The sequence below is a fragment of the Erpetoichthys calabaricus genome, chromosome 12, assembly GCF_900747795.2.
Source record: "Erpetoichthys calabaricus chromosome 12, fErpCal1.3, whole genome shotgun sequence".
Classification (NCBI taxonomy): domain Eukaryota; kingdom Metazoa; phylum Chordata; class Cladistia; order Polypteriformes; family Polypteridae; genus Erpetoichthys; species Erpetoichthys calabaricus.
In genome coordinates, this window is record NC_041405.2 from 2,541,509 (window position 1) to 2,555,344 (window position 13,836).

The 13,836-nt window shown below is 43.0% G+C and overlaps 1 protein-coding gene across 1 annotated transcript in view; it reads left to right on the forward strand.

The window, feature by feature from the left end:
• LOC114661677 (uncharacterized) overlaps positions 1-13,836 on the forward strand; it is an 80,362-nt gene that overhangs the window by 54,508 nt on the left and 12,018 nt on the right. Inside the window, 3 exon segments of the mRNA XM_051935170.1 lie at positions 5,499-6,200; positions 11,507-12,045; positions 12,047-13,082. Coding sequence (XP_051791130.1) covers positions 5,499-6,200; positions 11,507-12,045; positions 12,047-13,082 — 2,277 coding nt within the window.

Genomic DNA, 13,836 nt, shown 5'->3' on the forward strand with positions numbered 1-13,836 from the left:
GGAGGGGCACAGTAGACCAGGATGTGCCTCAGCAGACCACCTGCAAGCTTTTCAAAGAGACTCCTGATCATTTTTTTGATTCATCAGGTGTTTATCTTGCAAACATCTGATTGGATTCACCGTTCCATGGCAGACTCGAAGATGCAAAAGCACAACTGAAGAAGGCGTACAAGCTTTTGAAATAAATGTGATTGGTATTTACTCGCTCAGGTTTGAACGGTGCATGTAATACCACCAGGACAATATGATTCAGCTGGCTGTGAAAATGAGCCCATGGTGGCATGTAAAAGTTTGGGCCCCCTTGCTTAAAATGTCTGTTACTCTGAATAGTTAAGTGAACAGAAGATGAACCGATGACCAAAAGGCATCAAGTTAAAGATGACACATTTCTTTTAACGTTTTGAGCAGGATTACATTTTGGTTTCCATCATTCACAAGTACAGAATACCAAAAAAAAAATGAAAAGGGCCTGAAGCAGAAGTCTGTGACCCCAACACGGTCAGTACTTAGTAAGACCCCCTTTGGCAAGTATCACAGCTGGTAACCCACTTTTTGTAACCTGCTAACAGTCTTTCAGTTCTTACTTGGGGTCTTTTCGCCCATTTGTTCTTGCAAAGGGCTTCTAATTCTACAAGATTCTTGGGCCGTCTCCGTCGGTGGAGATCTCTCCAAATATTTTCAATGATCTTTATTTTGGGGGACATTTGGGGCCACTTGAGTTATTCCATTGTAGATCTGGAGGTGTGTTTTGGGTCATTACCTTGTTGTAGAGCCCATCCTCTTAACTTTAACGTTTGTACAGATGGTGTGAGGTTTGCTTCCAGAACTTGCTGGTATTTATTTGAATCCATTCTCTCCCCTCTACCAATGACGTGTACCCTGTGCCACTGGCAGCAGCACAAGCCCAAAACCTGATCGATCCACCGCCATGTTTAATAGTTGGAGACAGGGTCTTTTCCTGGACTTCAGCCCCCCTTTTTTTCCAAATATACCTTTGAACATTGTGGCCAAAAGGTTCAATTTTGACTTCATCAGTCAATAGGACTTGTTTCCAAAATGCATCAGGCTTGTCGAGATGCTCATTCGCAAACTTCAGGCAGTGAATTTTGTGGCTAGGATGCTGGAAAAGGTTTTCTTCTGCCAGCTCTACCATGAAGGTTCCAATTTGTTCAGGTGTCGCTGCACAGTAGAATAGTAGACCACCACTCCAGAGTTGGCTGAATCCTCCTGATGGTCTTTTGCAGTCAAACAAGGGTTTTGTATTTGCCTTTCTAGCAATCCAATGACCAGTTTTGTCAGAAGGTTTTCTTGGTCTTTCAGACCTCAACTTGATTTACACCATTCCTGTTAACTGCTATCCATCCATCCATTGTCCACCGCTTATCTGAGGTCGGGTCATGGGGGCAGTAGCCTAAGCAGGGAAGCCCAGACCTCCCTCTCCCCAGCCACCTCCTCCAGCTCGTCTGTGGGGACCCCGAGGCATTCCCAGGGCAGCCGGGAGATATAATCCTTCCAGCGTGTCCTGGGTCTGCCCCACGGCCTTCTCCCAGTGCGACATGCCCGGAACACCCCCTTAGGGAGGCGTCCAGGGGGCATCCTGACCAGATGCCCGAACCACCTCAACGGACTCCTCTTAATGCGGAGAAGCAGCGACTCTACCCTGAGTCTCTCTCGGATAACTGAACTCCTCACCCTACCTCTAAGGGAAAGTCCATCCACCCTGCAGAGAAAACTCATTTCGGCCACTTGTTTCCGCGATCTTGCTCTTTTGGTCACTACCCAAAGCTCATGGCCATAGGTGAGGGTAGGAACGTAGATCGACTGGTAAATCGACAGCCTCGCCTTTTGGCTCAGCTCTCTCTTCACCACGACGGACCGTTGCAGACCCCGCTTTACTGTGGAGGCCGCTCCGATCCATCCATCGACCTCCCGCTCCATTCTTCCCTCACTTGTAAACAAGACCCCGAGATACTTGAACTCCCAATGTGCTCCCAACCCAGAGAGGGCACTCCACCCTTTTCCGGCTGAGAACCATGGCCTTGGATTTAGAGGTTCTAGATTTAGAGCCACTTCGCACTTGGCTGCTGTTTTGTCTTGGTAGAGTAATATATTGCTCTACTTTCCCTTATTGTATTATTAATATGTAGCCTTAGAATGCCTAATCTCACAGACTTACCACTGTTTATAAGGTATTATAGTATATAACTTATCTCCACCTTCCCTTGTATATCTATAACCTCAGGCAATTAGATGTAGTAAAAAGACAAGAAGACGTTAAGTTACAGTTTAACTGTATTATTGATAATATTCATAAATAATAACAAAATGCAAAGTATATTTGAATATTGGCAACCATACAACCTGATTAAATGGTGATATGTAGTTCAGGCGGCACACAGACTTGTAGTTACTTAAATGTCTCTAGTTAAGGCATCATTGGTGCTCAGCTTTCAGCCACATGTCTGTTCAAAATGGTTGCTGAGCTGTGCTCTTCATTGTGTTGTCTTCATCATCACAGGTTAGCAAGAGAGAGATACTTCTTCATCATATGTTGGTTGGTAAGTGAGAGATTGTGAGGTTAAACACATACATTTATAGATGTTCTGTCCAACCCCAAGAGCCAATAGGACATCATGGTACTTAAAGGCCTCTGAGACAACCCAATTCCAAACAGCCATACTTCAGACCAATGAGGGAATAGAACATCTTAACACCTGACCCCAAACCATATGTTAAAGTACACCTCAGCTTACTTGCACGGGGGGGGGGACGGGGGGGGGGTTGGTGGCATGTGATAGAAATGACTTTAGCAAAGAAACACTCGGCAAACTGGTTTAAGGCACATCCCCCAAATCCTGTCGTAAAATTCAAACAGACCCATTCCTATGGGGTAAACACTAAATTACATTTCTTTGCCTAAATTACAAATAAAGACATACAAAATATTCATCAAGATATATGTAAAATCTCACATCACAACAGCTGCGAACCGCTCCAGTGAGAATGTTAACTGCCATTTCTTCTTAACATTATGAACTGAAGAAACAGCGACCTGAAAATACAATACAATACAATTTACATTTGCATAGCCCAAAATCACACAAGAAATGCCGCAATGGGCTTTAACAGGCCCTGCCTCTTGACAGCCAACCCCACCCTAGGAAGACAAGAAAAAACTCCCAAAAAAAATTTTGTAGGGAAAAAAATGGAAGACACATCGGGAAAGGCAGTTCAAAGAGAGACCCCTTTCCAGGTAGGGTGGGGGTCAATACAACACAATACACAGAACAGAACACGTCATCTTGTCGCCTTCCTCTGCTTTGTGAGCCTCGATTCTTTTATTTTTCAGAGTGTAAGTTGAGCAGCTGCTTAGAGGAGCCCATGGCTGCTGCTTGTTGGGACGAGCTGCGAGGAGTCTGAGAATTTGTAAAGCTTTGCCATTTGCATCACTGGGGGTTTTCTAACGATGACTGTGAACAAGCCATAGATAACCCTAACGAGCTAATTAAGGTCTGAGACCACCTTGGGAAATGTAATCTGAGACCTCAAATGTCTTGGGGTGCCTGACTTTTTTTTTTCATGGTTCTCCTTTCCTTTTTTCACTGTACAATTGTACAAAACAAAAACAATTCACTAATCTTGTATAGAATGCTGAAATGAAACGTGTCATCTTTAATGTGATGCCTTTTGGTGATCAGTTCATCTTCTGCTTACTTAACTATTCACAGTAAGAGACATTTTAAGCAAGGGGGCTCCTACTTTAGTATGCCACTGTGCCATTGACTGCAGTCAATCCTCAACATTCACTCATTTAACATTTGTGACATTAAAACATTCAGATGATTTTCTTTGTAATCTCTTTTTTTACTTTTTGAGTTGGGACCCTCACAAACATGGCTATTCTTAGTAGAGAAATAAATGAAAGGTGCAAGTTTGGGGAGCGGCTAATCTCCTACTAGCAGCTTCACCGGTCTTGTTACCCTAACATTGTAGAGTAAAGAGCTCCTTTTGCATTTGTTGAGTTGTTTTCATTGTTTTGCTTTAAAATATCAAGCTTTGTGCTACAGTTACGCCCCCGGAGTGAAGTGCAAGTCCTTCAGACTTTAAGCCCAAGCAGTCAAAGTCAATGATGCGGCTTAGAGAGAAAATAAAGGTGTCAGATAAATTTTGTTCCACGCTGTCCGATGTGAATTTGCTGTTAACAAATCATCGATCGCAGCCTTGAGGTTAAACGTCAACTCGCCTCCGCTATGCTTCCTTCCATATGCCAACACATTGAAGGATGTCACGCAGTGCAGTACGCATACATTGCTGACAGGTTATTCCTTCACAATCTCCGACGTCATCCATAAGGCGTGAAGGGCAGAGCATCGGAGGTGCTTGTGAGACCTCGCCAGTCTCAGCGTCCCCTGGCAGAAGTAATTTTTATATTGAGATGTTGCCGCAAAAGATCACAGAATTCTAATAAATGACTAGTGAGAATTTTTTTTTTCTGTACTGCATTTTATGGGTTATTTCAGGGTTACTGTGTTATGAAAACTGCATATTATCAAAAATAGTGTTTTGTTTTAAAGAATTCTATGTAGAAAAGTGGATTTTGAGCAATCTCTAATGAAAGATTAGAGTTTTTGGTGGTCATGAGAACCTAACTCCATATTTCCCATAGGTTCAGCGCATTAACATTCATGCCTTCCACATCGCATCGTTTCCTAGGAATGTTACTCCTGCAAAAGTTGAGGATGAACGGTATATAGTTATGATTCAACATATGGCAAGCATGAAAATGGAGTTCCACTTGATGGCAGAGCATTGGAACGTTTACAGTTCATGGACACGTGTGGAGCAGTAGCATGTGCGATATGTTTAGATTCAAATTAATATCTGAAGCTCTTTCATAAATTCATTGTCTCTTAGGTGGTATTTTTAACTATGCACATGTGTGATGATCCTTGTGCTTGCTTTTTCTACAGCCCCTTCTAAAGGTCCAGAAGAAATAGTTCACCCTGGCCTAGGCAGTTTGGAGCCATGTGATGAAAATGGGCAGCAAGCCACCAATGCCGGCTATATGAACGATGATCGGGGAGGTGCTGTGCAGATTTCTGCTGAAATTAAGCAAGAAGATATTCAAGGGGGCTTTGCTGGAGTTTCCGATGATTGTGTAATTCAGGAATCCATCCCCGGTCAGGACGAAGAGGAGGTGTTCTGTGTCAAAGAGGAGGCCTTGGAAGTCGAACTTTCCGCTTTTAATAAAAGCCAGATGCTTTGTGTGGAGAGTGAAGACAGAGATGTGGTCGGTGACAGCAAAGTTGAGAAAAGCCATCACGGGTGGCCTTTGAAGGACAATCCAAGCACATCTCGACAGGAGTACGAGTTTGAACACAATGAGACGAATGAGGAGAGACTGGAAGAGTTTAATCCAGACCCTGGTGTCGCTGAGGTGCAAACTCTTCTTGAAAGCTCGGACCAGACTGAAATGCATCAGAATGACCCTACAGGAGACAAAATGTACCGATGTGACGAATGTGGAAAGACTTTCAGACAGGCTGCAAACCTCAGAGTTCACCAGAGAATTCACACTGGAGAAAAACCTTTCCGGTGTGAGGTATGTGGAAAGGCGTATGGCCAGTTCATAGATCTTAAACGACACCAGGGATCTCACACAGGAGAAAAACTGTACCCGTGTACAGAGTGCCCAAAGTCGTATAGTCGAAATGATAAGCTAATACAACACATGAGAATTCACTCTGGAGAAAAACCGTATCAATGCACCGAATGTGGAAAGACTTTCGTCGTAGCTGCAAACCTTAAATACCATCAAAGGCTTCACACAGGAGACAAAGCGTATCAGTGTAACGAATGTGGCAAACTCTTCCCCCACCTGTCACAACTGAAACTTCACCAGCGAGTCCACACGGGAGAAAAACCATACCAGTGTGCAGTTTGTGGAAAGACGTTCAGCCAGGCTAACGGGCTAAGACAGCACCAGAGGGTTCACACTGGAGAGAAACCATATCGATGTACTGAATGTGGGAAGGCCTTTAGCCAGACTGCCAATCTACGGCAACACCAGAGGATTCACACAGGAGAAAAACCGTACCAGTGCAATGAATGTGGAAGGATGTTCAGCCAAGCAACAAATCTCCATTGCCACCGGAGAATTCACACAAGAGAAAAGAGGTCTAGGCGGAGGGAAGGACAAGGTAAGAACTTTAACCGGATTATGGAAACCAAAAGGGTTTAATGGAGGACCCAGTTCTAGGACAAGAAATGAATAATTAATCCTAGACAAACCTTACAGGGCAAATTCAACTTTTCAGACAATCTCAAAAGGTGTGCCGATTGCAAGCGGGTCATAAGTGGTCATCTTTCCCAGATTACCGTTTAGGTTTATTTAAATAGCAGACGCTTTTATCTAAAATGACTTACCAAAGAGGCCAAAATAATTGAGTAACCTCAACCTGGGCACTGTTCGGGGGGAAAAGGTAATAATTTGATCAACAGAATCAACAGAACAAAAGATAAGTGAGTTACAAGTCTCATATTTGCCAAACATATCTGCCAATATCAAATTCACCAAATAAGCGAGTCTTCAAATGTCAGACATTTTAATGGAGGAGGGCAGCTTGTTCTACCAGCCAGGAACTACACAGTCTGGAGTGAGATTTGGTACCATGTACAGGTGGCATCTCCACATGACGACTCAGGTCTGAGGATGAGTGGCGAGAAGGAGCAGAGGACCTCTCAGATTCTGTCTCCGTATAAGTGCAGAAAGACCACTCTGTAGGCAACCATTGAGGTTTTGTTTAAGCCCTTTAGTGTGAGGTAGAAAGTGACTTCATTTTTATCCTCCCCGGTTTACTCACAAGCTACTCAGAGGAATCCTGGTTTCACATCATAAACATTAAACGACAAATATTAACGACCCCAGATCCTCTATGATCGGACGCTTTTAACTTTAAGATGACACGTGAAAGGACAATAGCTAACCCAAGATAAACAGAAGAACTTAAGTGAACACGATGATAAAGGAATCGCGGTTTCATGCAGAATTTCTCATAAACAAAAACCAGTACAGAGTGTCCGATCTCACCGACTTGTGTGAGTTTGAGAGTTTGTTAATTTGCACTTGTTTTTTTTGTACGTAATATTTTAGTGTGAATACCTAAATAACTAAAGACAGAGCAGAGACAAACAAAATCAGTGAAATCTGTTGTTAGGTGTAGGGCCTCTCATTTTCAACATCTGGAGGATTAAAAAAAATGTAGTGTGTTTGAGGTAGAGCCGTCCTATTATACAAAATTAGGGTTCTGGCACTCCCATTAAAAATACAGTAAGGAGATATTCAAATATGTGAAAAGTTCAAAATGCCCCCGTGTGTACATCCATCCATCCATCCATTTCCCAACCCGCTGAATCCGAACAGGGTCACGGGGGTCTGCTGGAGCCAGTCCCAGCCAACACAGGGCACAAGGCAGGAAACAATCCTGGGCAGGGTGCCAACCCACCGCAGGACACACACAAACACACACCAAGCACACACTAGGGACAATTTAGGATCGCCAATTCACCTAACCTGCATGTCTTTGGACTGCGGGAGGAAACCCACACAGACACGGGGAGAACATGCAAACTCCACACAGGGAGGACCCGGGAATTGAACCCAGGTCCCCAGATCTCCCAACTGCGAGGCAGCAGCGCTACCCACTGCGCCACCGTGCCGCCCCCCCGTGTGTACATTTGTATTTATTTTGCCTTTTTATATTTCTTTATTTTTGTTTTTAATTTTCGTTAATGATGCATCTTTAAAACATGTAGCCCTTACGACTTGTGCACTGACGCTCCTTTACAAAAATGGGATTCTCTATACGTGTGTTTCCTTGAGAGGCATTAGCTCTCCGGAAATGTGTTCTTTTCAATTGCGGCGTTTTAATTAACCTGAATTTAAATAATTATAAATTAAAAAGGTGTTATAACCCCTCCCCCAGCATGCAATATGGCGGTCACAAGGATACATGAGAAGTATAAGAATAACTTAGCTCTGTTTAATATCGGCTTACGCGGTATTACAGACGGGAAGCTTATGACAGACTCTATCAAGAATGTGGGAGTCTTGCTCTACGCAGTCTGCCATCTTTCGTTGCCACGCTGAAAGGATTTTCTGCACGGAGGACATAGTCTTCCGCCTGTTAGCTTCAAAGTGTATTGGCCATAGGCCCATCCTTATATACTGGTTGCTCCATGTGCAGGCTCTCTTTCTGGTCTCCAAACAAGGACAGGAAAGGACTCAAACCCACCTTCAAAAATACAGGAATAGCACAATGCCTACATGCAGTTCTCATTCTCCCAACAGGGAAAGAGGATTTTGTGCTGACAGAGGACAGAAATATACTAGTCTGTCTTTAGGCTGACTATTCAATTCTCCAGTTGTCTTGGCTGTCTAGTCCTGTGCTTGGCTCGGCAATTCTAAATGCTGAGCCCCTGCGTACCTTACTTGGTCTGCCTGTATGAATGAATCCATAATAGTGTGTACAGAGACAGTGACATTAAACTTAAATATTATAACAAACATTGTTATAACAACATGGAAAGTGAAGTGATTAAAGAGAAAAGAGGAACAGGAACACTTCACATGTCTGTAATGAATATCTGAAACCTTTAAACTTAAAACGCATTACACACCCTCGTTACATGCTGCCCCCCTTTCTCCAGCCCTCCACTCTGCTGTGTGCTTGTCTGGTTCTTGAGTACAAAAGACGTGAAGTCCGTGCCCATCATATTTATTTCATATAAGTTGAGGAATGATGAGTAGTGTTGGATTAGTACTAAAATTTTAAGTTTGGTTTAGATACCAGCTTTTGGACCTCCACACCAGTACTAAATCAGTTCCAATGCAAATATCGAATAACTCCAAACTTCCTCTAGTCTCCCTATTCCATTGCACCATTGTAAGTAATTCGGGGGTCATCTCCATGAAGTTATGGGTGTATGAAACCATTTTGGGAGATGGGGGGGAGTTGTGAGCACATTAAAACAATGGAGGGTTAGGGTTAGATGGAGGGGCCTGTGAACTCCCAAGTGTGCTGCAGTTCGCACCACATTACACTGCATAGCCACCTCCCAGGTGCACAACGCCATTGCAATGCTCTAAGCACAATATTGCATTTACTTCCGGTACCAAAAATAACAAAATGCTGGTGCCGTACCGTTTCTAATTTTTTGATTTTCAATATTTTTCCAGTCCTCGTATACCGTGAAACTCTAATGGTGACATTTATTCATGTTTCACAAATGGAGTTACTGATGTTGCATTGTAATGATCTTTAGATACTCCCTCCTTATTATATTTTTTATTTGGCCTCCACTTTCATTAACAGCCACTTAAAAATTCTGCTATTAAGTAAAAAAAACATTCAGAGCAAAATTTTAGAACAAACCACAAGAGCCAGAAGTTATAGTTTAAAAAAAAAAATGTTTATAGAAGGTTGTTCGACTGTGCAGAGGAGCCCTTTTAAGGTTTTAGTGCCGAGTGCCAGTCTGGTAATCAAAGAATAATATACGAAATTAAACTATGTGGAATTATTTTCCCCCTTTACAGATTTAGCAAAAATATAACACAAGTAACCATAGAACGTATTTTTCATGTTACCTTTGTTTTAGGAATTATGTGTTAAGCCAGCAGCCTCCCAAAAACGTGTTGGTTGAGGTAGCTTTCCTGATGCTCTTCAAAAATTATTGATTTTAAAGGCATTAGAATAAAAAAGGAAAATATGACAGTTATTCCCCATGACGCTCAATGAGAAAAGAAATCCTCGTTTATTTGCAATGATGAATCCTTAACAGTTTTAACATATAACAACGGGAAATCTGGGATCTCAGGTTCAAAATTGAAATGGAACAGGATCAGGAACAAAAAGATAGTTTTAGGGTGCCAGAGAATTATTTAAAATCTGTTTCTAGTACATCCACTAAACAAAAAGCAGAGCAGTGCAGTAGAAGAATCTCTCCATTTTATAAATGGCCATTCAAACCATCCATCCATTATCCAACCCGCTATATCCTAACTACAGGGTCACGAAATTATATGCAAAACACGTGCAAAATACAGAAGTATCACAGCGTAGCATCTCTGAAGTAATACAATGCGGAGATTAGTGCGACGTAGAATGAAGGGCAGTTCATTTACAATCAAATGTTGCTGTTTTTTTTTTTCTCTCAATATAGCTTTGAATTTTATTCCAATACTAATATTCATGTGTCCACTCTGACAACCCCAGTTTGAGACGTAAATATTTTCTTAAGTGGCTCTGATGTGCCTTTAAGCTCAGTTTGGTTCCAAATGATGAATTTCTGTTGTGTCAGTTTTTGATTGTGGAGGATCAGGGGTGGAGTCTGAGTTGGGGCTGGGGGGCGGGGCCAGTTATTGTCCGTTTTGCATTAGAGGACAGGAGAATCTTACTCTCCCAGCACCTTTATTCTGGATCCAGGCTCCATATTTTCTGTTTCCTTTATTAGTACCCCCTTATTGTGTTTGTTAAGACATTCCTGTAAATAACACCATTTATCCCATTGAAAAGTGCCGTCCAGTGACCACTGAGCACCTTGTTCATGGCCCTTTTCCATGAATTTATTCCAACTTTTGCATATGCTTATTAACACTTTTTGTACACTTTTTGTACACCACAGTTTAGTATATGATGCCAAACTGTCTTTACTAGGAAATGGCGATGCAGAGCATCCAGCCTCATTTCCAAGCTTGGTTTTACTGCAATCTTTGCTTCAGACAACTCTCTTCGACTGTCTTTTTACTTTACATTGCATTATAGGATTGAAGGACCGTCACTTATTGGTGCTGCCCAAGCCATTTAGCAGCAGAAAGGGAAAGAGGGAAATCTGAGTAAAAGGTTTTCCCAAACCTTACCTTTATACACCGGTGTATTCTGCTTTCTTTCCTTGAATTCAGGCCTGAACCAGGTCCAAAACTACCTGTCTTGAATCCCACCTTTGCCACCAACATTTATTTTTTCTTGCAATTGCAGCTGTTTTGTGCGTTCCTTTTGTGGATGCAGCAATGTTGTTATTAGCAGCAACACCCCATTGGGGCTGGAAATGTGCCGCTGATGTTTAAGATGGTTCACGCTACTGCTACCATCCCAATTTTGGATAGTTTTAAACAAATTTTTGCGATATGTTGGTTTAGTGATGGTACAAGATTGTGGCTGTTTAGATTTCTCGCAATTGTTTTCTAATTTTAATGTTTGGCAATTTTGACTTATTTTGATTTCTCCTTTGAAACCCCCACTTGTTTTTGGATGTGGTTACTTTTTCCTGTCCCACTACTACTACAATTCTGCCCCCAGGTTGCCATTTTTCTGCTATAGTCAGAATAATAGCTTTACAAACAAAGAATTCGATGTACTGTCTACTCTAGACGAACACCTCTCAGAAAGCTGTCATAATAAATATGAGAAGCGTCTTTAACTTCTTTCTCGGTTGTCTTTTCACACAGGGCTTCCTGAAGGAATGAGCAGGAGGAGTGGACTGAGATCTTCAGACTCAAACAGTGTGAATCATGAACAAGCAGGCCATCAGGCAGTCACTGTCAAGGAAGAAAAAGTCAGCGTTAAAGAGGAGGAACCAGAAATGGAAATTTCTTCTCCTCTTATAGACAATGCCAATGAAGATAGGGGGACTGATCAACAATTCAAAGAAAACCATTGTGGGGGTATGTTAGTGGGTTGTGGATCCTCCCCCACACCTCAGCAGGACTGTGAACCTGGAGGTGAGAATGCAATCAAAGATGGAGTCAAAGAAAATTTGGATGAGACGCCTGTCTCCGATGACGGCTCACAAGAGAGTGACAAAATTGCTTCTGGAGAAAAAACATACGAGTGCCGTGAATGTGGAAAGTCTTTCAGCCGGAACTTCCACCTGATACAACACGAAAGAATTCACAAAGAAGAAAAACCGTACCAGTGTGGTGACTGCGAAAAAACGTTTAGCCAGAAAGCCAACCTCCAGCGGCACCAGAGAATTCACACGGGCGAAAAAACCGTACTCGTGTCCTCTGTGTGGAAAGTCCTTCAGCCAAAATATAGACCTCAGACGCCACCAGAGGACTCACACTGGTGAAAAACCGTACCAGTGCACCGAGTGTGGGAAGGCCTTCAGTCAGTTTGTGAACTTGAGGTTTCACCAGAGGATTCACACCGGAGAGAAACCGTACCAGTGTGCTGAATGTGGAAAGGCCTTCGAGACAGTTTCGAAACGCAAGGCCCACCAGAGGATTCACACTGGAGAAAAACCGTACCGGTGTGATGTATGTGGAAAGGCTTACAGCCAATTCATAGATCTTAAACGACATCAGGGATCTCACACGGGAGAAAAACTGTACCCATGTACTGTGTGCTCAAAGTCCTACACTCGGAATGATAAACTAATACAGCACATGAGGATTCACAACGACCAAAAGCCGTATCGATGTAATGATTGCGGGAAGACTTTCGTCGTAGCTGCAAATCTTAGATACCATCAAAGACTCCATACGGGAGATAAAGCTTTTCAGTGTAATGAATGTGGAAAACTCTTTCCGCACCTCTCGCAGTTGAAACTTCATCAGCGAGTCCACACGGGAGAGAAACCATACCAGTGTGGGGTTTGTGGAAAGCATTTCAGCCAGGCCAACTGTCTGAGACAACACCAGAGGATTCACACGGGAGAAAAACCCTACCAGTGTACTGAGTGTGGGAAGACATTTACCCAGACCGCCAATCTTCGGCAACACCGGAGAACTCACACGGGAGAAAAACCATACAAGTGTTCTCTGTGCGGGAAGGCGTTCAGCCAAAATATAGACCTCCGACGCCACCAGAGGACTCACACTGGTGAAAAACCGTACCAGTGCAGTGATTGCGGGAAGGCCTTTGGTCGCTATGTAAACCTGAAGGTCCACCAGAGGATTCATACTGGAGAGAAGCCATACCAGTGCACAGAATGCGGAAGGAGGTTTAGCCAAGCAACAAATCTTCACTGCCACCTGAGAATTCACACGAGAGAAAAGAGGTCCAGACAGAGGGAAGGACAAGGTGAGAACTTTCAATGGTTTATGCAAATCTTACGTGTCAATGGAGGGCTCAGCTCTACGGTTACATGGAGAACTTGACTAACAGTTCTCTACTGAGTATAAATATAGAGATAAGATTCTACCAGTAGAGTAAAATAATAAAGCGAAAACCTGTACTGGTCACTCACCCCTGGGACAGAAAAGTCAGACGAGGAGAGCAGCCAGAGGTAGTGTGCGGTCACAACAGGGTGTTAAAGTTCATTGCCGCTCATCAATGGTTGAAAGGGTACTGATAGAATAGAATGTAGGGAGATAGATAGATAGATAGATAGATAGATAGATAGATAGATAGATAGATAGATAGATAGATAGATAGATAGATACTTTATTAATCCCAAGGGGAAATTCACATACTCCAGCAGCAGCATACTGATACAAAAAAACAATATTAAATTATACAGTAATAATATTGCAGGTAAAAACAGACAATAACTTTGAATAATGTTAATGTTTACCCCCCTGGGTGGAATTGAAGAGTTGCATAGTGTGGTGGAGGAACGATCTCCTCAGTCTGTCAGTAGAGCAGGATGGTGACAGCAGTCTGTCGCTGAAGCTGCTCCTCTGTCTGGAGATGACACTGTTTAGTGGATGCAGTGGATTTTCCATGACTGACAGGAGTCTGCTCAGCGTCCGTCGCTCTGCCACGGATGTCAAACTGTTCAGCCCCGTGCCTGCAATAGAGCCTGCTTTCCTCACCAGTTTGTCCAGGCGTGAGG